General features: G+C 31.1%; 5 protein-coding genes, 31 non-coding genes and 1 pseudogene across 43 annotated transcripts; 18 read left to right on the forward strand and 19 right to left on the reverse strand.

The window, feature by feature from the left end:
- The first annotated feature begins 67 nt into the window (after positions 1-67).
- On the forward strand, positions 68-88 carry 21ur-8102. The gene has a single exon (NR_068189.1).
- A 59-nt stretch (positions 89-147) lies between these two features.
- Positions 148-1,233, forward strand: Y116A8C.51 (annotated as a pseudogene). Its single transcript has 5 exons — positions 148-189; positions 251-376; positions 426-508; positions 554-663; positions 1,090-1,233. Coding segments are annotated over exons 1-5 (505 nt in total).
- 21ur-15448 lies at positions 279-299 on the forward strand. The gene has a single exon (NR_068190.1).
- Positions 1,234-1,313: 80 nt separating the features above from the next.
- Positions 1,314-1,538, reverse strand: Y116A8C.44 (uncharacterized protein; the record flags this gene model as incomplete). Its single annotated transcript, NM_001028262.3, has 1 exon — positions 1,314-1,538. The coding sequence occupies one exon, from the start codon at positions 1,536-1,538 to the stop codon at positions 1,314-1,316; it is 225 nt and encodes a 74-aa protein (NP_001023433.1).
- Positions 1,539-1,784: 246 nt separating this feature from the next.
- Positions 1,785-1,805, reverse strand: 21ur-7049. Its single transcript, NR_068191.1, has one exon.
- A 672-nt stretch (positions 1,806-2,477) lies between these two features.
- 21ur-5524 lies at positions 2,478-2,498 on the reverse strand. The gene has a single exon (NR_068192.1).
- 21ur-10232 lies at positions 2,479-2,499 on the reverse strand. The gene has a single exon (NR_068193.1).
- Positions 2,500-2,562: 63 nt separating this feature from the next.
- 21ur-4497 lies at positions 2,563-2,583 on the reverse strand. The gene has a single exon (NR_068194.1).
- A 66-nt stretch (positions 2,584-2,649) lies between these two features.
- Positions 2,650-2,670, forward strand: 21ur-8455. The gene has a single exon (NR_068195.1).
- On the forward strand, positions 2,653-2,673 carry 21ur-11445. The gene has a single exon (NR_068196.1).
- An 11-nt stretch (positions 2,674-2,684) lies between these two features.
- Y116A8C.467 (uncharacterized protein) lies at positions 2,685-7,202 on the reverse strand (the record flags this gene model as incomplete). Its single annotated transcript, NM_001268986.1, has 3 exons — positions 2,685-2,703; positions 6,835-6,994; positions 7,124-7,202. 3 exons carry the CDS (start codon positions 7,200-7,202, stop codon positions 2,685-2,687), a joined length of 258 nt encoding a protein of 85 aa, NP_001255915.1.
- Positions 2,802-2,822, forward strand: 21ur-9007. Its single transcript, NR_068197.1, has one exon.
- 21ur-9414 lies at positions 3,111-3,131 on the forward strand. Its single transcript, NR_068198.1, has one exon.
- 21ur-1419 lies at positions 3,112-3,132 on the forward strand. The gene has a single exon (NR_068199.1).
- Positions 7,203-8,638: 1,436 nt separating the features above from the next.
- On the forward strand, positions 8,639-9,693 carry Y116A8C.465 (uncharacterized protein). Its single transcript, NM_001268987.2, has 2 exons — positions 8,639-8,862; positions 8,976-9,693. The coding sequence occupies exons 1-2, from the start codon at positions 8,784-8,786 to the stop codon at positions 9,161-9,163; spliced, it is 267 nt and encodes an 88-aa protein (NP_001255916.1). The 5' UTR covers positions 8,639-8,783; the 3' UTR covers positions 9,164-9,693.
- On the reverse strand, positions 9,543-9,563 carry 21ur-11279. The gene has a single exon (NR_068200.1).
- A 530-nt stretch (positions 9,694-10,223) lies between the features above and the next one.
- On the reverse strand, positions 10,224-10,244 carry 21ur-1294. The gene has a single exon (NR_068201.1).
- Positions 10,225-10,245, reverse strand: 21ur-12036. Its single transcript, NR_068202.1, has one exon.
- Positions 10,246-10,780: 535 nt separating this feature from the next.
- On the reverse strand, positions 10,781-10,801 carry 21ur-2055. The gene has a single exon (NR_068203.1).
- A 607-nt stretch (positions 10,802-11,408) lies between these two features.
- 21ur-10383 lies at positions 11,409-11,429 on the reverse strand. The gene has a single exon (NR_068204.1).
- Positions 11,430-11,738: 309 nt separating this feature from the next.
- 21ur-3905 lies at positions 11,739-11,759 on the forward strand. The gene has a single exon (NR_068205.1).
- A 437-nt stretch (positions 11,760-12,196) lies between these two features.
- On the reverse strand, positions 12,197-14,293 carry Y116A8C.24 (Tyrosine-protein kinase; the record flags this gene model as incomplete). 2 transcript variants are annotated; one of them, NM_001268989.3, is made up of 7 exons in its annotated part: positions 12,197-12,376; positions 12,420-12,512; positions 12,567-13,172; positions 13,219-13,425; positions 13,472-13,655; positions 13,752-14,080; positions 14,235-14,293. In NM_001268989.3, 7 exons carry the CDS (start codon positions 14,265-14,267, stop codon positions 12,263-12,265), a joined length of 1,566 nt encoding a protein of 521 aa, NP_001255918.1. The 2 variants fall into 2 exon arrangements, with proteins under 2 accessions (NP_001255918.1, NP_001255917.1); NM_001268988.5 differs by having other exon boundaries at positions 12,235-12,369; positions 14,235-14,267.
- A 139-nt stretch (positions 14,294-14,432) lies between these two features.
- 21ur-11238 lies at positions 14,433-14,453 on the forward strand. The gene has a single exon (NR_068206.1).
- A 1,242-nt stretch (positions 14,454-15,695) lies between these two features.
- 21ur-11399 lies at positions 15,696-15,716 on the forward strand. The gene has a single exon (NR_068207.1).
- A 47-nt stretch (positions 15,717-15,763) lies between these two features.
- Positions 15,764-15,784, reverse strand: 21ur-10762. The gene has a single exon (NR_068208.1).
- A 198-nt stretch (positions 15,785-15,982) lies between these two features.
- On the forward strand, positions 15,983-16,003 carry 21ur-7102. The gene has a single exon (NR_068209.1).
- Positions 16,004-16,414: 411 nt separating this feature from the next.
- On the forward strand, positions 16,415-16,435 carry 21ur-9620. Its single transcript, NR_068210.1, has one exon.
- Positions 16,436-16,763: 328 nt separating this feature from the next.
- Positions 16,764-16,784, forward strand: 21ur-470. The gene has a single exon (NR_068211.1).
- A 161-nt stretch (positions 16,785-16,945) lies between these two features.
- Positions 16,946-16,966, reverse strand: 21ur-2434. Its single transcript, NR_068212.1, has one exon.
- Positions 16,967-17,191: 225 nt separating this feature from the next.
- 21ur-3091 lies at positions 17,192-17,212 on the reverse strand. The gene has a single exon (NR_068213.1).
- A 62-nt stretch (positions 17,213-17,274) lies between these two features.
- Positions 17,275-22,151, reverse strand: Y116A8C.25 (protein-ribulosamine 3-kinase; the record flags this gene model as incomplete). 6 transcript variants are annotated; one of them, NM_001313042.4, is made up of 7 exons in its annotated part: positions 17,275-17,686; positions 20,176-20,401; positions 20,451-20,501; positions 20,788-20,980; positions 21,022-21,100; positions 21,402-21,501; positions 22,046-22,147. In NM_001313042.4, 7 exons carry the CDS (start codon positions 22,145-22,147, stop codon positions 17,592-17,594), a joined length of 846 nt encoding a protein of 281 aa, NP_001299971.1. The 6 variants fall into 6 exon arrangements, with proteins under 6 accessions (NP_001299971.1, NP_001299972.1, NP_001368547.1 ...); NM_001313043.1 differs by having other exon boundaries at positions 17,592-17,686; positions 22,109-22,147; NM_070624.4 differs by lacking the exon at positions 17,275-17,686 and adding an exon at positions 18,751-18,956 and having other exon boundaries at positions 22,046-22,151.
- On the reverse strand, positions 17,752-17,772 carry 21ur-804. Its single transcript, NR_068214.1, has one exon.
- On the forward strand, positions 18,018-18,038 carry 21ur-439. Its single transcript, NR_068215.1, has one exon.
- 21ur-2344 lies at positions 18,305-18,325 on the forward strand. Its single transcript, NR_068216.1, has one exon.
- Positions 18,380-18,400, reverse strand: 21ur-5151. The gene has a single exon (NR_068217.1).
- 21ur-12301 lies at positions 20,567-20,587 on the forward strand. Its single transcript, NR_068218.1, has one exon.
- 21ur-8598 lies at positions 21,503-21,523 on the reverse strand. The gene has a single exon (NR_068219.1).
- Positions 22,152-22,204: the final 53 nt, after the last annotated feature.

The following is a 22,204-nucleotide window of genomic DNA, read 5'->3' on the forward strand; positions in this document are numbered from 1 at the left end:
ATTTTGGAAAATTTAAAAAAACTGTTTCAAAATTTCGATATTTTCAATCATTTTTAATTTTATTCAGTAAGCCTCCGAATTTCACATTGAAAATCAATTTAAATCAATGCCCTACATCAATTTTTCCATTGATCACGGATCACGGATCTAATCACGGATGAGGAGGAAATTCCAGCGAAAAAAGTATCTGTGAGTGCTAAAAAAAAATTTCAAAAACAAAATTTCTAATTCTTGTTTCAAATTGTTATAGGTTTCCTCAGACGACCGTGTTGAATCAATAATATTCGAGCACCTGGGGCAATTCCACGTGGATTTTGTCATTTTGTGTGGCGACACCGAGATTTGGAGTGCCAAGGAGTACGGTGGAGCGAGCTTTGTTAGAATTTTTAACTTAAAAATTTCCAAAAAATTTTATATATTTGTAGGACCTCAGTCCCTATGACGGATACGAGCTGATAGTGTACCGGAAGGATTGTGAGAAGTATAAGGTCTTGGTGGAATTGAAAAAGTGGGCGAAGCTTCAGTACTTTTTGTGAAGAAAGGAAATTTGCAGGTCCTATAAAAATGCGACTGATAAACTTGCCCATTTTTTCGTGAAAACTCCGTTGCCGCATATTGAACTGAAAATTGAAGGAATTCCGATTACAGGCCTTGTTGATACAGGTAGGAGCCGGCTTGATATGGGCCTTCAAACCGATAAGGCCCTATAAGAGTCTATAGGCCTCCTGTAATCCCTTACAGGCCTCTTTGTCCCTTTGAAGCTTAACTTTTGTTCTCTGGGCCGCACTTGTGCTTCTTGTAAAATATATCTCAGGCTATTCTAAATCTAAGGCTTTTCTTAGGCTTTTCTAAGCTTTTTCTACGTCTTTTCAGGTAAAAATTTAGAAAATTTCAGCCTTTCATTTTTAGGACCATTTCAGTCCCCTTCCACCCGTTTTCTGACTTCACCAGGGCTTGTTAGGCACAGTTTGGGCCGTGATCATGCTATACTTCAAGCCCAAACTTCTTTCAGGCTTCTTTTGGACTATATTCAGGCCCACTTTAGCTTTTCAGGCTCTTCTTAGGCACGTCTAAAGTTTTTTTTTTGAGGTGCCCAACTGTCCATTATCACTAAATCTGCTGCGGAGAAATGTGGAATCCTTGGGAAGCTAGACTCAAGATTCCAAGTGAATAAGTAAAAAGTAAAATTTGGAAACCTTTTTTTCAAAATGTTGGAAATTTCATTAGAAGAATATAACTTTTTGAAATTGTTGTACAAGTTTCAATGCAGATGAATTTTATTTAAAAAAAAATCGAAATCAAAAAGAAATCAATCATTTTCTTCCATAGCTCTTTTCAATAGCTGCTTGTTTTTTGGCCATCTGTTCTTGAATTTTTCTTTTGGCTTCCGGGCTCATGTTTGATGATGCCAGGTATGATTCCACATTTTCTTGAAGACCCATCATTGCTTCGATTTCAGCATCACTTGGAACAGCGTTGACTGAAGAGATAAAGACGATAGAAAGAATAGAGAGAAGAAGAATATGAAAAAATTGCATTGTTGTTGAAAACCAATGGATACTGTTCCTTGAACCGAGAGAGAATATATACAATTTTTTTGCTTCAGACTATGGGAAAATGTCATTGAATAATATCATAAACGGGAAAAATGAAGTTCTCAAAGATAATTAGATTTTAAGTATGAAGCAAATAAATGGAGATGTGTGAGAATATATTTCCTGTATATATTTAGGACAACTTTGCCACAAAATGGAGGCTTTTTGAACTATAAAATTAACTTTTTCAAAAAATTCGTGAACCACTTAATGATATAATTAATTGTACTATCAAATTATAAAGTTGTTGAAACAATTCCAAATTTTCACAGGTATATACAGGCACAAAAAAACAAAAATAAAAATTATGGAATTCCGGAAATGTTTTGATAGATTTGGATTCTAGATTTTTTAAAAATATTATTGGTACGTTTGTGGGACAGGAAAGTAAATTTAAGCGGCGCTAGAGAGGTTTTTGTGTCGAATTCCAATTTTCACAGGTATACACTCAAAATAAAAAAACTGCGTGGCGTGTTGCAGAAAACCTCATATTTAGGCCCCGCCTTTTTCTCGTCCACTCACGGAGAAAAGGCAAAAATTTGGGGACCAACCAATATCAGGCCGCCGACATCCTACGGGTTCCGCGCGCCGCTATGTTTAACTCGCAGCGGGCGGAGACAGCTCGCCACGCCCACAGCGAGTTAAACATAGCGGCGCGCGGAACCCGTAGGATGTCGGCGGCCCGATATTGGTTGGTCCCCAAATTTTTGCCTTTTCTCCGTGAGTGGACGAGAAAAAGGCGGGGCCTAAATATGAGGTTTTCTGCAGTACACGCCACGCAGATTTTTTATTTTGAGTGTATACAGGCACAAAAAAACAAAAATAAAAATTATGCAATTCCGGAAGAATTGAACTCATGGATGATAAAATGTTATGTTTAAAAAATATTACACGTCGATAGAAACATAAATTTAAAAAACTAGGACATTATATTAAGAAAGTGAAACGTGCTAAGATTTTTTTCTCATAATCAGCTGTAATGAGTCGAACATTGAGCACTTAGTTTCTAATGTTTTAATATATTGTTGAAACATGAAAAAAAAAACGATTTTGTTGATTCCTTTGCTGGTTGGCTGGTTTCAATGGGTTTCATCCAAATCTCAAAACCCTGAAATTTTTTGATATGAATTTAAAATTTAACGAAAATAAATCTGAAAGTTCACTGTTTCCTTTTTTGTTGAAAACTCAGAAAATAATTAAGAGTGATGGCAAACTGTAAAATGTTAACAATATTTTTAGAAAATTATAGTTATTTTTTAAAATCATTTTGAGTATTTAAAAGTAAACATTCTAAAACTTGATTTGTTAATAAAAAAAAGTTGGAAAGCAAACTGATGAAGCTTCATCCAAAATAAAGTGTTTCACGAAATGAGCATTCATTACTAACCGCGCATTACTTTCAAGTTTTATTCTATTACATTGCGGAAATTTAAATGTTCATGAAAATAATTTTGCAAATGCAAAACTCCAATGTTTCATGTTTATATTTTATGTGTTCGACTTGGCATTGTTTCATTGAAGACAGAATGTTAGCAAATCAGTGAAGAGCACCTCCAGTTTTCTTTAAACCAAATTTTTTAAAATTTTAAAGAAAACACAAATCAACCTATTCAGTTGACAATGGTTTTCTTTTATCAAATTTTTAAAAATTTTAAAGAAAACACAAATCAACCTATTCAGTTGACAATGGTTTTCTTTTATCAAATTTTTTGAAATTTTAAAGAAAACACAAATCAACCTATTCAGTTGACAATGGTTTTCTTTTATCAAATTTTTTGAAATTTTAAAGAAAACACAAATCAACCTATTCAGTTGACAATGGTTTTCTTTTATCAAATTTTTTGAAATTTTAAAGAAAACACAAATCAACCTATTCAGTTGACAATGGTTTTCTTTTATCAAATTTTTTGAAATTTTAAAGAAAACACAAATCAACCTATTTAGTTGACAATTGTTTTCTTTTATCAAATTTTTTGAAATTTTAAAGAAAACACAAATCAACCTATTCAGTTGACAATGGTTTTCTTTTATCAAATTTTTTAAAATTTTAAAGAAAACACAAATCAACCTATTCAGTTGACAATGGTTTTCTTTTATCAAATTTTTTGAAATTTTAAAGAAAACACAAATCAACCTATTCAGTTGACAATGGTTTTCTTTTATCAAATTTTTTGAAATTTTAAAGAAAACACAAATCAACCTATTCAGTTGACAATGGTTTTCTTTTATCAAATTTTTTGAAATTTTAAAGAAAACACAAATCAACCTATTTAGTTGACAATTGTTTTCTTTTATCAAATTTTTTGAAATTTTAAAGAAAACACAAATCAACCTATTCAGTTGACAATGGTTTTCTTTTATCAAATTTTTTGAAATTTTAAAGAAAACACAAATCAACCTATTTAGTTGACAATTGTTTTCTTTTATCAAATTTTTTGAAATTTTAAAGAAAACACAAATCAACCTATTCAGTTGACAATGGTTTTCTTTTATCAAATTTTTTTAAATTTTAAAGAAAACACAAATCAACCTATTTAGTTGACAATGGTTTTCTTTTATCAAATTTTTTGAAATTTTAAAGAAAACACAAATCAACCTATTCAGTTGACAATGGTTTTCTTTTACCAAATTTTTTAAAATTTTAAAGAAAACACAAATCAACCTATTCAGTTGACAATGGTTTTCTTTTATCAAATTTTTTAAAATTTTAAAGAAAACACAAATCAACCTATTCAGTTGACAATGGTTTTCTTTTATCAAATTTTTTAAAATTTTAAAGAAAACACAAATCAACCTATTCAGTTGACAATGGTTTTCTTTTACCAAATTTTTTAAAATTTTAAAGAAAACACAAATCAACCTATTCAGTTGACAATGGTTTTCTTTTATCAAATTTTTTAAAATTTTAAAGAAAACACAAATCAACCTATTCAGTTGACAATGGTTTTCTTTTACCAAATTTTTTAAAATTTTAAAGAAAACACAAATCAACCTATTCAGTTGACAATGGTTTTCTTTTATCAAATTTTTTAAAATTTTAAAGAAAACACAAATCAACCTATTCAGTTGACAATGGTTTTCTTTTATCAAATTTTTTAAAATTTTAAAGAAAACACAAATCAACCTATTCAGTTGACAATGGTTTTCTTTTACCAAATTTTTTAAAATTTTAAAGAAAACACAAATCAACCTATTCAGTTGACAATGGTTTTCTTTTACCAAATTTTTTAAAAATTTAAAGAAAACACAAATCAACCTATTCAGTTGACAATGGTTTTCTTTTACCAAATTTTTTTAAATTTTAAAGAAAACACAAATCAACCTATTCAGTTGACAATGGTTTTCTTTTATCAAATTTTTTAAAATTTTAAAGAAAACACAAATCAACCTGTTTAGTTGACAATGGTTTTCTTTTACCAAATTTTTTAAAATTTAAAAGAAAACACAAATCAACCTATTCAGTTGACAATGGTTTTCTTTTATCAATTTTTTTAAAATTTTAAAGAAAACACAAATCAACCTATTCAGTTGACAATGGTTTTCTTTTATCAAATTTTTTAAAATTTTAAAGAAAACACAAATCAACCTATTTAGTTGACAATGGTTTTCTTTTACCAAATTTTTTAAAATTTTAAAGAAAACACAAATCAACCTATTTAGTTGACAATGGTTTTCTTTTACCAAATTTTTTTAAATTTTAAAGAAAACACAAATCAACCTATTCAGTTGACAATGGTTTTCTTTTACCAAATTTTTTAAAAATTTAAAGAAAACACAAATCAACCTATTCAGTTGACAATGGTTTTCTTTTACCAAATTTTTTTAAATTTTAAAGAAAACACAAATCAACCTATTCAGTTGACAATGGTTTTCTTTTATCAAATTTTTTAAAATTTTAAAGAAAACACAAATCAACCTGTTTAGTTGACAATGGTTTTCTTATACCAAATTTTTTAAAATTTAAAAGAAAACACAAATCAACCTATTCAGTTGACAATGGTTTTCTTTTATCAATTTTTTTAAAATTTAAAAGAAAACACAAATCAACCTATTCAGTTGACAATGGTTTTCTTTTACCAAATTTTTTAAAATTTAAAAGAAAACACAAATCAACCTATTCAGTTGACAATGGTTTTCTTTTATCAATTTTTTTAAAATTTTAAAGAAAACACAAATCAACCTATTCAGTTGACAATGGATTTCTTTTATCAAATTTTTTAAAATTTTAAAGAAAACACAAATCAACCTATTCAGTTGACAATGGTTTTCTTTTATCAAATTTTTTGAAATTTTAAAGAAAACACAAATCAACCTATTCAGTTGACAATGGTTTTCTTTTATCAAATTTTTTTAAATTTTAAAGAAAACACAAATCAACCTATTTAGTTGACAATGGTTTTCTTTTATCAAATTTTTTGAAATTTTAAAGAAAACACAAATCAACCTATTCAGTTGACAATGGTTTTCTTTTATCAAATTTTTTTAAATTTTAAAGAAAACACAAATCAACCTATTTAGTTGACAATGGTTTTCTTTTATCAAATTTTTTGAAATTTTAAAGAAAACACAAATCAACCTATTCAGTTGACAATGGTTTTCTTTTATCAAATTTTTTGAAATTTTAAAGAAAACACAAATCAACCTATTCAGTTGACAATTGTTTTCTTTTATCAAACTTTTTAAAATTTTAAAGAAAACGCAAATCAACCTATTCAGTTGACAATGGTTTTCTTTTATCAAACTTTTTAAAATTTTAAAGAAAACACAAATCAACCTATTCAGTTGACAATGGTTTTCTTTTAACAAAAATCCTTTTTTTATATGCCGTTGGTATTTGAAACAGGCATTTTTTTTTAATTAAAAAAAAAAAAGATTTTGTATTGAATCAAAAAAGTGAAGTTTTGAATAAAATTTAAAACTTCCACTCATCAATACGAAAATCCTTTTTTTATATGCCGTTGGTATTTGAAACAGGCATTTTTTTTTTAATTAAAAAAAAAAAGATTTTGTATTGAATCAAAAAAGTGAAGTTTTGAATAAAATTTAAAACTTCCACTCATCAATACGAAAATCCTTTTTTTTAATTGCCGTTGGTATTTGAAACATGCATTTTTTTTTGAATTTTTTGAAAAAAAGTGTTTTGAATAATTTAATTCAAATAATTATTTTTTGTTTTTAAATTTTAAAATTTGAAGTTAAACTTGCAATTTTTCAAGTAAACTTTGATTTTTGTATATACCTGGCTCCTCCTTTGGTGCTCCATCCTTGGCAGCCTGCTCCCTTCATTTCACGTCCTCCGCCAGCTCCATCCAACGCATCGTCGTCCACACTGGTCCCTGCTGGTCCCTGCTGCTCCATGCTGTCCATCAGTGTCCCGCCAATTGAATCGACCACAAATTCTGTAAAAAAAAATTATATTGAATCAAATAAAAAATATTAATTTTAAGAAAACAAAAATGTTTTTAAAAATTTGAAATTTGAAGTTTAAGGTGAACTTTTTCAACTTGCAAATTTTCAAACATGTGTACCTGGTTTTTCCTTGAGTGCTCCATCCTCGGCTGCCTGCTTCGACCAATCCACTTGCTCAGCCAGGTCCTTACAATGCATCCTTGTCTTCCCTCAGCACACCTCTCCTCAATGGTCTCCACTGATCCCTGCTCACTGCAGTTCCATGTTGCCAACCATTGTCTTGCCTATCGAATTCACCATTGGTATCCACCATTGACCATGACAGAAGATGAGAGGTTTCCAAAACCTCGGACTGAATTTTGTACAGTTTTCCCGCCTTTTATATTGCAGCCGGGGTGGGTGGGCGGAGTTAAGTGAGGTTATTGGATTAGGCGGTCACGATTATTTTATAAAGTTCGTTTATACTTTTTTAGGATAACATTTTTAGAACGTGATTGAATATTTCCTTGAATTTTAAATTTCATCGAGTTTACTATTTTCCCCGCGACCTCACTTTTATGAAATGTCTCATTATATTCATTTTTAAACTTTATTTCAATTTGGGCGTACCATTTCGGGCTATAATTCAGATTAAACCAGTTGTTTCGGAGAGTGTCAGCGCAAAGGATATGTATTCAAAGCTCCGACTTGAACTTTTTCTCACCTGGATCCTTTCATAACTATCAAAATATTTGTGGAACATTTTTTGTATTTAATTTTTGCCCTTAAAAATTCAGTGGGTTTCTGTTCCTGAACCAGTTCTCAACTATCCTTCCAAATTTATGTTTTAAATTTAATAATTTTTACTAAAGAAAGGTTAACAAACTAAACTAACAGCACACTTAGAGAAGTTTTGAGCTGCAGCCCTTCACAAAAGATGAAATGTTTCAGTTTTTGTTATGTTTTGAAATAATTAACGTCATAGTCCTTTACTGTTTATTCCAATTTCAAAAATAGTTCTATTTTTCTCAAACTCCCACTCTGGGCAAAGTTATGACGGATTGAAGTTTTAGTGCACCACTCCTCACAGGATGCTTCTCCTCACAAGAGGGTGCATGCGTGCAGGTGGCTGTAAATTGTTTTCTTCACAAAAAAACATAGAAAGGTCCCACTCTAACTCTAAGAATATTCAGTCCACTTTAAACATATACATCGCATGTCGGAGGCCTGGTATGCCTATTACAACTGTTTCAAACCCAGATTGTCTGGATTGAGTGCCGTAGGCACTCTTATTCTTAGAAGACGCAGTCAACCTTTAACCAAGCAGGCCGAAGGCCTGATACGCAATTACTCTTGGATAAACTTAATTTAGGAAGCGTTTAGCAACATCGAAACTGAAAAAAAGTTTGAAAATGAACATCACAAGACATTTGAATAGGGGGAGTGAGGTCGCGTAGAGAAAATAATTAAACTCGAAGAAATTCAAAATTAAAGGAAAGTTCAATCACGTTCTAAAAATGTTATCCTAAAAAAGTATAAACGAACTTTATAAAATAATCGTGACCGCCTAATCCAATAACCTCACTTAACTCCGCCCACCCACCCCAGCTGCAATATAAAAGGCGGGAAAACTGTACAAAATTCAGTCCGAGGTTTTGGAAACCTCTCATCTTCGGTCATGGTCAATGGTGGATACCAATGGTGGATTCGATAGGCAAGACAATGGTTGGCAACATGGAACTGCAGTGAGCAGGGATCAGTGGAGACCAGTGAGGAGAGGTGTGCTGAGGGAAGACAAGGATGCATTGTAAGGACCTGGCTGAGCAAGTGGATTGGTCGAAGCAGGCAGCCGAGGATGGAGCACTCAAGGAAAAACCAGGTACACATGTTTGAAAATTTGCAAGTTAACTTCAAATTTCAAATTTTTAAAAACATTTTTGTTTTCTTAAAATTAATATTTTTTATTTGATTCAATATAATTTTTTTTTTCAGAATTTGTGGTCGATTCAATTGGCGGGACACTGATGGACAGCATGGAGCAGCAGGGACCAGCAGGGACCAGTGTGGACGACGATGCGTTGGATGGAGCTGGCGGAGGACGTGAAATGAAGGGAGCAGGCTGCCAAGGATGGAGCACCAAAGGAGGAGCCAGGTATATACAAAAATCAAAGTTTACTTGAAAAATTGCAAGTTTAACTTCAAATTTTAAAATTTAAAAACAAAAAATAATCATTTGAATTAAATTATTCAAAACACTTTTTTTCAAAAAATTCAAAAAAAATGCATGTTTCAAATACCAAGGGCAATTAAAAAAAAGGATTTTCGTATTGATGAGTGGAAGTTTTGAATTTTATTCAAAACTTCACTTTTTTGATTCAACACAATCTTTTTTTTATAAAATTCAAAAAAAAATTGCCTGTTTCAAATACCAACGGCAAATAAAAAAAGATTTTTGTATTGATGAGTGGAAGTTTTAAATTTTATTCAAAACTTCACTTTTTCGATTCAATGCAAAATCTTTTTTTTCACAAAATTTCAAAAATTATTGCCTGTTACAAATACTAACAAATTTCAATAAAGACGAAAAACAATACGAAGAAATGTAATTTTATCAAAATTTTGAAACAGTTTTTTTTTAGAAATTGTTAAATGTATTCTTTGTGTGATTAATCTACAATTCTAATTTTTTTTTATTTTGTCATTTTATTTTGCCATGAATAAATCATTAAATCTGATAATTCTATACAATGCAGATATTTTTTTCTTTTTAATTCTAAGTTGAGTCACTGGAAACCTCAGAATCCACTAGATATACAAATAATTTGGAGCTTCTTAAACTTTTTGGCATCACGTATTTTGAATTAATATAATTTAATGAAAAAAGGTACTGATTCAGTACATATTTTCAGGTACAAGTTTGCCAAAATAATTTCACAATAATTTTTCGAAACTAAAAAACTTTGGTTGAATTTGGTTGGCGCAACATGAAACAGAATTCCAATTTTCACAGGTATATACAGGTACAAAAAAACAAAAATAAAAATTATGGAATTCCGGAAATGTTTTGATAGGTTTGGATTCTAGATTTTTTAAAAATATTATTGGTACGTTTGTGGGACAGGAAAGTAAATTTAAGCCGCGCTAGAGAGGTTTTTGTGTCGAATTCCAATTTTCACAGGTGCTAATTTACAGTCGCAGATTGCTATTAATTCAAACTTGTCGCCCTTAACACAAACATGTGACTCACAGAACTTAGTCAGAACTCAGGTGATTTTTTGTTTAAAATATCTTGGCTGTTTGAAACAGTGGCAAATTGTGTTTTTTTTAAATGAATGTCTCTCGGCTAATTGCATCCCTTGATTCATACTGGCATATTACAGAAAATCCTTCAAAAAGCATGATCCACACTACCTTTTAAAACAATCAGTATTTTGAAAATTTTCTTTCTTTCTGATTGGTTCAAAAGTGGGTGCATCCAATCGCTTGTTGGTCAAAATTTCGATTTTCCATTCTTGTAATCATATGCTATTCTCGACTATTGGATTATACATGGTATTTTTGAAAAAAAAATCCCAATTTTTCTTTCCAGATTGTGAGAAAATACTAAATCTGTACCGGTGACGTCAAGCACAACAAAAACAACATTTCTACAACCACACGTTCTTGCGATTCAAACGAGGCGGTGCTAAAATTGTTCTAAGTTTTTTACCGGGTTTTGTTTTTCAATAAAAGGATATTCACATTATTTGAGCGTTTTGAATCTTCTTTCTACAATAACAATAACTATTTAAACTAAACTCGCCATAGTGTTCTGTAGATTAAAAAATGTTTTATTGGTGACTTTTATGGGTTTCATGAAACTGTAACTTTTTGTTAAGAATCAAAGTTTTGATCAGTTGACAAAATAAGATGATTTTCACGTAAATTTTTATTGAATGACATTTATGGGCACTCATGTATTAAAATTATTGAGATGAGTGCTTGTTTTTTTTTTTCAAATAATTACAATCAAAAATTTTCAATAAATTAATTCAAGCAGCGTTTCGTTTTGATACCTTTCATTAAAATTTAGCGTCACAAAAATACAAATTAATTTCGATTTGAAAATAGGGATCACTTTCGTCAAAAAATTGAAAAATATTAAAAAATTGATTTTTGTGAAAGTTGTCAATCGCGGAAAAAAATTGAAAACTGTTTCTAATTCTGCAATGAAACTACAAATTCGCTTGAAACCAGTTGAAGATTTTTCCTATTTTTTGGCACTAAACTTTCATGAAAGATATTAGGACAACACGCTTCGATAGGTCATTAGAAAAATATGAAAAGTATGTGAAACAGGAGAAAATTCAATTGCTCTCGCACAGAGCTGAAATTGTTTTAGTTCACATTTTATATTATTTTAAATCTCTTTTTTTGCTTTTACACAAACAGAATAGCCTAAAATGAACGAATGGTCAAAAAACATTGAAATTTTATGAATTACTTGAAACTGTAAAAAATTTCAAGAAAATCCTTAAAAATTAAATTATCAAAAAATATCAAACCTTTTGTCTCTTTAATTTTTTTGCAGTATTTTGACGAATTGGCAAATGAAAAACATTATATCATATGTATCAGCTAAAATTAACAAATATTAAACATAATAATTGTATTAACAGTCAGTTGTGAGTGAAATATATGACACGACTTTGACGAATAAAAAAATTTCACTATTTCAGTAACTTGATAAATATTTTGCAAAAAATGTGACAATGTTAATTCTTCACAGTCCTTAAAATTTTATATTTCATAATTTTTGTTGCAAAACGTAGAAAAAAGAGTTCTGAAAAATAATTATAAATTCCGATAATATGTTTTACCTTACAATAAAAAAGTTTTAAATTTGCCGAAATTGTTTTTCTTGGCACTCGGCACATGCCGAATAAAAAAAACCGCACTTCGGCACATTTGCAAATATACTAAGTCTCTGTCTGATTTCCTACGTGCCTACGCGCCTTTTAGCATTTTAAGAAACCGGATGGTGGATTTCCTAATTCCACATTGTCCGAAGTGTGGTCCAAAAATGAACAACCTTCTTGATAATGTACAGTTGCGGCTCAATTAAACCGTATACACGAATCATTTAAACATTGGAAGCCAAATAAAAACTACTAATAGTAAGGTTCCACCAATATGGTAGCATTATTGCATTCTTGACTCAAAAAAAAATTATTCAGTCCATGCCATTTATTCAATTAAAAAAGAGTTCTGTTTAAAAAGATCCGGTTCGGCTCGATACTTCACTTCTTTCCCCTCCAAACAACATTAGCCAACATCTCCTGTGGTGCATCACCCCAATCTCTCTCGTTACCATTCTTATCGCATATGACAACTTGCGGAATGTAACCTTCCCACTGAAAATTCAATTTTATTTGAAGAATTGCCTTGCAAACTTACATGCTCAACACGTTTACGACTAATGCCACGAATTTGATTGATTGTCAGTCCGTTCAATGACAATGCACCTTTTTGAGTACAAAGGACATGAAGCTGAAAAAATTCAGTTAAAATTAAAACAAAAGAGCATTTTATTGAAAATCTTACCTCGTTATAAAACTTATCTGCAGTGGTCCGTTGTGTCGGTGCAGCTACGAGAACATCTTTGAGAAGGCGAATCAGATCTGGTCCCATTGATAAAGGAAGCGGTGGATGTTTTCCTGATTTGACTGTTTGCATTACGTCAGTGTCGTCGAGATTGAAAAATGGTTTTGTAGCATTTGTGAAGATCTCATATGCAAGAATTCCCAGCGACCACATATCCGACATTTTACTGAATGCATCAGGAGTGTCAACCAATTCTGGAGACATCCAACGAACAGGAAGTTTGGGCTCTTTATTTTCTTTACCATCATCATCTTCCGCCACTTTCTTTGCACTTTCATTTCGGCGAACTTTAAGACCCATTCCAAAATCAGACAACTTCACAAAACCATTGACTGAGATGAGGCAGTTACGAGCAGCGATATCACGATGAGTGATAGACATCGCATGAATGTAATTGAGGCCCGCTGAAGCGTCATGCAAATACAGAAAACGTTCATTAGTTCCAATTCTGTCTCCAAATTTGATAAGATGTCCTTGAAGGTTGCCACCATTGCAGAATTCGATGATCAGAAGAATTGGCAAACGATCGACAGCAATGCCGAAGAACTGAAATTATTTAGATCAAGAACTTCTCACTTTCTAAAAACCTTACCGATGTGACATTTGCGTGACGAAGCTGACTCATAACTTCTGCCTCCTGGATCATTTCCTTTTTAATCTTATTGGCTTTTACATTCTTGGTTGGATCCATTGTATCGTCGAGAAGTTTTGTGGTTTTCAGTGCAACATTCACCATTTGATTCTCCAATTCGATCTTTCCACGGAATACATCACTGAAGTTTCCGGTACCGAGTAGATCCTAAACGATCGATTATTATCTCCTAGTATATATATCGAGTACTTACATCTTTTGGAGAGTATTTGATACGATCATGAGCAATCATGTACTTTCCCTTGGAAATTGCTCTTTTCAAGAAAAAGCCAGCTCCAATCGGATTAGTTTTGTAGAAGTTGGTGAGGTCAACAACCGATGAAAATTGATTAACTGACAACAATCCAAGAGCCCATTTGCCAGCTTCAACGTCGCATCTGAATATTAAAAAAACAGTCGATAATTTAATTGAAAAGCTTTTGAATACTACTTTTCTATCAGAGGCAGAGTAATCTCCCTATACAGTTACTTACTTGATAGTCAAATGACTGTGAATCCGTTTTTTATTGAAAAATGACAAAATGAACTCGAACTCCATAATACGATTGTCAGTTGCTCGAATCAAATAATCTCCGCATCTTGTGAGCTTCGATTCAACTAGATCTCTAGCCACCATTCCATGATAATACGAAACTCCTTCGAGTGTCCGAATCTCCTTTAAAACAATTTCCGGAGTTGTAAGCCTCGATTTCCATTCGGTTTCATCAAGACCTGTGGCTAAACCCTCCGATTTTGGGGCGACTTTTGAATCACGGCTTCTATTCGATTGAGCATCATTCTCCTTTGCAGAAATTGAACTATCCTGAAAAATAAAGAATATATGCATGAGTACCCACAATACAAATGTGAACTCAGATTTTAGATATGTGCTTGAATGGTGGAGAGAATTGATAGAGAGGTGCCGTGGTTTGTAAAGTATTTCCAAAAGGAAAATAAGCAGTTTAAATTAAACTTACTCCAGGAGATTGGCATTTTGATGGTTTTTTCATGTTGATAAACTTTGCACGAGAAGTTTTAAAAGTTGAAATAAATTGATTTTGTGGTGATAAAAGGTGAAGGCTTCTTGCCACGTGGCACCGGGAAAAATTGTTTTTCTATTCGGTTTGTCACGTTTCAGCCACGTACCTTAAATATTTATTCAAATATTGAATTAATACAAAAATATCCTGAAAAAAGTTCACGTTTTAAAATTTAATAAAATTAAAAGCTTTTATATATTTTTATCAATTTTTAAAAAAATACTTTCGTACAAGCTAGTATACTTTGTTTGGCATATTCTGGTATTTTCGACTATGCTGAAGAGTTTTATGAAATAAAAAAGAATGACTCCACATGATTTTCCCATACTTTTGAATTTTTGAAAAAATCAGCTTTTATATATTTTTATCTATTTTTAAAAAAATACTTTCGTACAAGCTAGTTGACTTTGTTTGGCATATTCTGGTATTTTTGACTATGTTGAACAGTTTTATGAAATAAAAAAGAATGACTCCATATGATTTTCCCATACTTTTGAATTTTTGAAAAAATCAGCTTTTATATATTTTTATCAGTTTTTAAAAAAATACTTTCGTACAAGCTAGTATACTTTGTTTGGCATATTCTGGTATTTTTGGCTATGCTGAAGAGTTTTATGAAATAAAAAAGAATGACTCCATATGATTTTCCCATAGTTTTGAATTTTTGAAAAAATCAGCTTTTATATATTTTTATCAATTTTTAAAAAAATACTTTCGTACAAGCTAGTATACTTTGTTTGGCATATTCTGGTATTTTCGACTACGCTGAACAGTTTTATAAAATAAAAAAGTATGACTCTATATGATTTTCCCATACTTTTGAATTTTTGAAAAAATCAGCTTTGATTTTTTAATTTTATGGATAAGTTTCTGGACCTACAAGTTTTGCAAAAAAGTGCAGTCATATGTATGTAAAAAATGAATTTAAGACCAAAACGCCTCTAGCGCGACCAAAATCAAATTTCTAGACCCAGAAACGTATCCATAATATTAAAAAAATTCTCTATCGCATCCGATAAGAATTCTACCAAAATTCCATAATTTTTGTGCCACCTTTTTGTGCTAGCAAAAAATTAAAATTTATTTACAGTACAAACGGCACACAAAGATATGATAAACTGCGAACAAATTTATGATTTTTGACCCGGAACTTATTTGGAGACCTAATATTAAAATTGTTCTAATATCCTATAAAATACTAAAAAAAAGATGCACTTTTTATGATTTTTTAATAGCATTAAGTATTAAGTTTTTGCCAAAAATCGGATACTTTCCAAAGTTATTAGGTATCCGAGCATTAATCTTGCATGGAAGACTAATAGAGGAAATACGGCATTTTTTTTTAATTTTTCACTGTTTCGACACGCTGTAAAAATTGGAACGTACTTACTCTTTTAATTGGAACAGTATTGTTCATCTATTCATATTTTTTGCGACTTCGTGTCAAAGTTGACTAGTTTTTGAGGATTTTTGTTTGACATTCTATAGAAACGTTCCAACCATATTCTAAACTCAATGTAATATTGAAACATCATTTATCAAATCAAACTTCTACCTTCTTACTATTTTCATCTACATTTCATCTCTCATCAACTTCAATTGACAAAAAAAATTTTTTGAAGATTTTATCACAAAATTACTGTTTCAGATTTTTTATATAAAGTTAAGATTTTATAAATACCCATTCAGTTTCACAACTTCCACTTAGGCACCCTCTCCAAGTTTGTTTGGGGTTTCTGTGATACCATGAACTGAAAGTAGGAATATCGGTGAACAACTACGCAGTCAGGCATTAGGTGGACACTTGCTGAGTTCACAAAACCCTACGGATAATTTATGGTTTATTTATCAAAAAATGTGATGCGAAAATTATCGATTTGTTGAAAAACCAGATTGCCAGAGAATATTTCCGGTACATTATGAAGAAAAACAATAAGTCTTGATTTATTAAGAAATTTCCCAAAATTTCAAAAACACTCTGAAAACATAAAGTTTGAACTTAGCGCCAATAATAGTGCAAATTATTTGGCTGTTTCCCACTAATACAAAGTTGATACAAATTCAATTTTTTACTGTTTCAACTATCTGTGTAAAAACAAATGCTTTTTTCATTGTACTTACATAACTGAGGGTTTTCTATATATTCAGCTGAATGTTTTCTATCATTGAATGTTTGCAAAACACTTTTATTTTTATACGAAAAAAAAAACCTGAAGTTCAAATAAATAAAATGGAAGATGAACTTAAAAATTTTCAAATTGGATCAAAAATGATTTTGATTTTTAGAACCATGCTGGAACTGGTACCAAATTTGAATGGGAATATATGCATGAGGTATTAGGCAGGTAGGCGTGAAGTGGGTGAATAGGCAGACAAGCATGAGGTGTTCCTAATTCTTAATGCAAAAAAAAACATTGTTCTGTTTCAACTTATTGATATATAATCGAATGTTTGCGGTTTTAGTATTCACGTGTATCTTTATATAGCTGACAGGATCCACTTCTGGCAACAATTTCAAATAAAATGGGGCCAACAATTCAATTGTTCACATTTTTCTGGCAGGGTACATTTTTTGAGCCGCTTTCGGAGAAAGGGTATATTCGTGAATTTTCAAAATTTTGTGGCGGAGCAGAATATTGGGAAATAGACAGTCGTGATTACACTCTGTATCAAACCAATGATAATCATAATTGAATTAATTCACAAATGAAACAGCAATTTTTTCGAAAATTTATTCTTAATAAATTTAATTTTCGCACGTTTTTTAGCAACCAGCAAAGAGAAACGTACTTTCTGGAAAGCAAACAACTTTGAGAATTCAATAGAATACCTTTTCTCCGAGCACGGATCAAAAAATTTACCTTGTAGGAAAAATGCATACACGTACACATAATACTAAAAGAATAAAGATATCAGTGGAAATTCTTTGATTCAACGAATTTATTGCAAAAACGTGAAACAGTATTTTTTAAGTGAATTTTTCAAAATCATTTTTTATTGTTAATTTGAGTTGACAAGAGATAAAATGCAATGCAAAATGCAATTTTGATCATTTATCATTTCTAAAACATTAGGACAAAAAACGTTTTCTCTTTAAAATTAAACCATAAAGTGGAAATTTCGAGCCAAAAATTTGGGCACATCAATTTGGAAGAAAGTACATTTCTGAAAACTGTCTCCAAATAAAATTGATGCTTCTTTTCTATTTTAGCTTCTGGAATACACATTAAAACTTGAAAGATTTTGAGGGTTTTTATACATTTCTGCATTCTATGATACATCGATTCGTCGAAGTCAGTCCCCCAGCTCCGAAATACTTTGACGTCGATCAGAATCGATTTGCCAAGAGATTTGAATTCCAGAGACAGGCTTATCCGCTTTTTGTATTTCTGTAAATATTGTAGTTTCTAACACCGTTTTTTGTTAATTGGTATTATTATTATCGTTTACATCTATGTAGCTAGACCTAATTACAATGTTCTATGTTTGATCATTTCTTTTATCTGGAACGTCTGAAACTGTACATTTTGTTTCTTTTTTTAAGCGCTTTTGAAAATGAATGAGAACATTGAAATTCTACAATTTTTTGGTAATTCAATATTTGAATTCTGGTAAAATTATATTATTTGTATTTTTTCGGGTCAGCAAAAAATAAAATACAAAAAAAATTTCACTGTTTCACATTTGAATTAAATCAGTTATCATTACTTCTAACTTTGATAATTGAGCTACATACCAGGGCTGTGCGGCAAACGGCGAACGGCAAATGACGATTGCCGAACGAAAATTAAGGTTCGGCGAACGGCGAATGCCGTTCGCCAAAAAATCTGGATGCCGCACAGCCTTATTTCTCAATTTGCCAGATTTCGGTGTAATACGTTCTGAAAAATTCTAATTTTTGTCACTTTTTTCGTGTTTCTCAGAAAATGTTGAAAAAAATGTACAGAACATATATACTTACAGTTTCAACAAACTGTGAAAAATTGAGGCGAAATAGAAAAAAGTAATGGAAGGCCAAAAGAAAAAAAACAAAACAAATAAAGCAAATCAACCAAAATGAAAAAATAGATTTAAAAAAGGTAGATAGGCATCCAGTCGGTTGATTAACAAAAATTCATGTATCAAATTTTCTGTTGAATTTGAAACAGTAATTTTTCTTGGTGGAAAGTTGTTTCCGAGAGTTGAATATTTATGTCTTTCTGTTCAAACAAGGCCTACTAAAACAAAAATTATTTGAAAAATATTTTTTAGTGAACTCCATGAAAAATATAAAAATCTAGTTGTAACAAACTTGTGCAATAGTTCTTCCTAACATTATTATAACAATTATTATAAACATTATTATAAATTTTGTCTAATTTTTTTTCTTCTGAAATTGTAAAAAACTAATATAACATTTTTAATTCAAAAAATATCATCTTATCGGTTTTTTTTTGTTTTCATGTGGTCTTATAACAAATATACAATTTTTATTCTGAAACAGTTAAAATTTTAGTATTTGTTTAATAAGATCAATGGAACTTTTTCTATACGAATTTCCAAAATGATTCCAATGATTCAAATTATGATACAATTCATAAAGTAACACTCTTTGATTTTTTCCATCTGCTGTCTTGATTATTTTTTCGTATTTATTTTCGAAATCTTGAGTCCAGCCACCTGAAATTTTAATTATATTGAGTTACCAGCAGATGACCGCGCCTCCGGCGCGGCCAGCGACTGGCGGAGTTTGAAATGTAAAGCACATAAATGTCCATTTTAATCATTCACAAATGCCTCATCAAAATAAAGTTGACACTTTATCGATTCAATCGCATTTTCACTTTCCATGGTTTACGATTCAGAAAATTCCCAGAGACAATTAGAATTTTCTGGTTTTTCCTCCAACACATTGTCCCTATCAGGCTTTCAAAAAAATTCTACAGAGCTATACTTTTTTTTTAATAACTTAAAAACTCTCCTTAACTGGAGAAGTCTGAATAATTAATTACTAAGTTCTTTGAACATTGCTGTAGCAAAACAAAGAAAAAGTCCTACAGGGGTTCTAGAACATTCCAGAATTTTCCCGAATTTTCCAGTTCTTGAAACTTCCAGAAGGTACTGAAACAAAAATAGTTTCTCAGAAACTTGAATTTCTCTCAAAAAAAATTTTCTCATAAATTTTGAACTTCCCGCCCAAATTTTTAAGGGTCTCACCAAGATGGGTCTCACCACGATAGGTCTCACCACGACCATTCCAGAATTTTCTCGAATTTTCCAGAAGGTTCTAGAAAATTCCAGAACTTTCTCGAATTTTCCAGAAGGTTCTAGAAAATTCCAGAACTTTCTCGAATTTTCCAGAAGGTTCTAGAAAATTCCAAAACTTTTTCGAAGTTTCCAATATTCCTCCAAAATACGAAAAGTCAATTTTTCTCAAACTACACAAATCCTACAGTACTCCTACAGTACCTCTACAGTACTACTACAGTACCCCAACCATATCCCACTACTAACCGCAAACCTATATTCCCTCAAAAGACGAAGACACAGTTTTTCCTAAACTACAGTAATCCTACAGTACTCCTAAAGTACCCCTACAGTACTACTACAGTACCCCGACCATATCCCACTACTAACCCCAAACCTTTATCTCTTCAAAAGACAAAACTCAATTTTTCCTGAATTACAGAAATCCTACAGCACTCCTAAAGTACACCTACAGTACTACTACAGTACCCCGACTATATCCCCCTATTAACCCCAAACTAATATCCCTCCAACAGCCGAAAACGCCTTGCCTTTGTAAGCTATGACGTCACAGACTACAAACTACGGAACAAACGAAATTATTTTTTTATATATAGGTAATGATATCGCAGAGTTTTTTTTTCTATCTTACCAAACATTTTCATAATTCCAAATTCAAATTCAGGATCCGAATAACTTGACGATGGATCAAATATTATTGGCTCTGGAGCACCATCAGCAGTAGTCATACTCCAATTTCCACCCCATAAATCTCCGTGAACAAGAGATGGAAGCACGTTTTCTCGACATTTCAGAAGTTTGGCGGTTTTTGTATAGAGTATTTCGGACAGTTCGAAAAGTTGACGATCGTTGTGAGTCTGGGAAATTTTTTTTAAATTTCTATTTAAAAAAAAACGTCAACTTTACCTCGATTAATCTATCAATTTGTGGCTTAAGGCGGTGACGAATGAAGAATTCCTTCAAAAAGTTAAATTACCGTTTCAATTAGTTTTTTTAAGATGGGAACATGTTTTTTTATTTACTCTTTTTTAAATTTAGTCTTTTTTGAAATGCATACAGTTTAAAAAGAAAAAAGTACAGTACTAATAATTGAGGTGCAATTGCGCTCCACGGTCTGGTGAAAACTTTCCGCCCCTAAACGTCGGGTCTCGTTGGGTGTTGGCGAACAATTTTGAAAACAGATTTTCGAGCGAAAAATCCATTTGTAACAAATTTACGACAAGTTTGAAAAAAAATTCCTTGCCTCCCAAGTCTCCGTCCAATCATTCTCTTGCCCTAATCTTCCACAACACGTTGTCACATGAAATCCAAAATTTTCTGTACCAATCTGCTCTCCTTCTTCAGATTTCGAAATATCTGACATTCCGGAATTGACGCTTACGAATCGAGTTCGCCGAGCATTTTGAGCCAGTTGCTCACCATTTTTTGCGTGCATTCTTAATCAGAATTTCTAAGAAAAATCATTGAATAAGCTTACTTGGCCAGTTGAGACCCTGCCAGGGCCCAGTCCTTTCTGAGTTGAAAATCAATATAACTTGTGATTAGTGAATAAGAACCTAAAACAGATTAGTTTAATATAGTATTACTAACTATTAGATGCAAAATTTTTGTGATTTTTGCGCCAACGAGTACGGTATCCGGTCTTGAAGCGAAAAATCCTTTAATCAATTTTTCGAAAAAAAACCACATACATTTTTACAAATCGTAATGGTTTTGTTGAGTTTTTTTAGATTCATGCATTTTCATTGTAATTTTTTTCGGACAACGAAAATATGAAAAATCGATTGAAAATTTTCGCATCGAGACCAGGTAAAGCAAAAAATTTAAAATTGTGTTACTGGGCAATAGGAATCTTACCATTTCGTCTGATTATTCCAAAAGGCTTCGGACATAATATTGTTTCAGTAGATTGAATGGCTTTTAGTGATTCCAGCTCCCCAATTACCAAATCTTCATCCTTAAATAAAAAGGAGTTGTTATTAAAATCAAAAGTGGAGTAACAATATCAATATAGTAAATGAAACTGTAAAAAAATTACGGAAATTTTCAAAATTTTTTATGACTTTTTTCAATTTTGAAAACAAATATTTCAGCATTTTCGTGTTTTTCTCTGAATATTGACTTATAGATAGAAAAACTGATTATTTTAAGCAGAAAAAAAAATAAAGCTTTAATAGTTTTGCAGAAAAGGCTTGGAATTAGACATTAGAAAATAATATTTTTCCAAAAAAAAAACAATTTAAAAAGCACTAAAATTAAAATTTTCATGAAGAAACACCAATTATTTTGCATTGGAATTCGAAAAAAAAAATTTTTTAAACAAAAAATATCGAAACATTGAAAAAAAACTTATTTAAAAAATAATTTCACAAAAGAAATTTATAAAAAAACCTTTTCTATAAAAATAATCTAAAAAATTTTTATTTTTCAAATGTCGGCAAAATTATCGAAATTCGAAAAAAAAAACATTTGATTTTTTTTTTAATTTTACTAAGAAATACCCCAAACTTCAAAAATAATTTCCCCTCATCTGAATCCAAAATATTCGATTTCAAAATCTTCACATTATTCAAGCCAATCTGAGCTTCAACTTCTCTGTCCATTTTTCTGAAAGCCTGCAGTATAAGCTACAACATTGCTATACTACTAGGAGATAGACG

This window comes from Caenorhabditis elegans, chromosome IV, assembly GCF_000002985.6.
Source record: "Caenorhabditis elegans chromosome IV".
NCBI classification, from domain to species: Eukaryota; Metazoa; Nematoda; class Chromadorea; order Rhabditida; family Rhabditidae; genus Caenorhabditis; species Caenorhabditis elegans.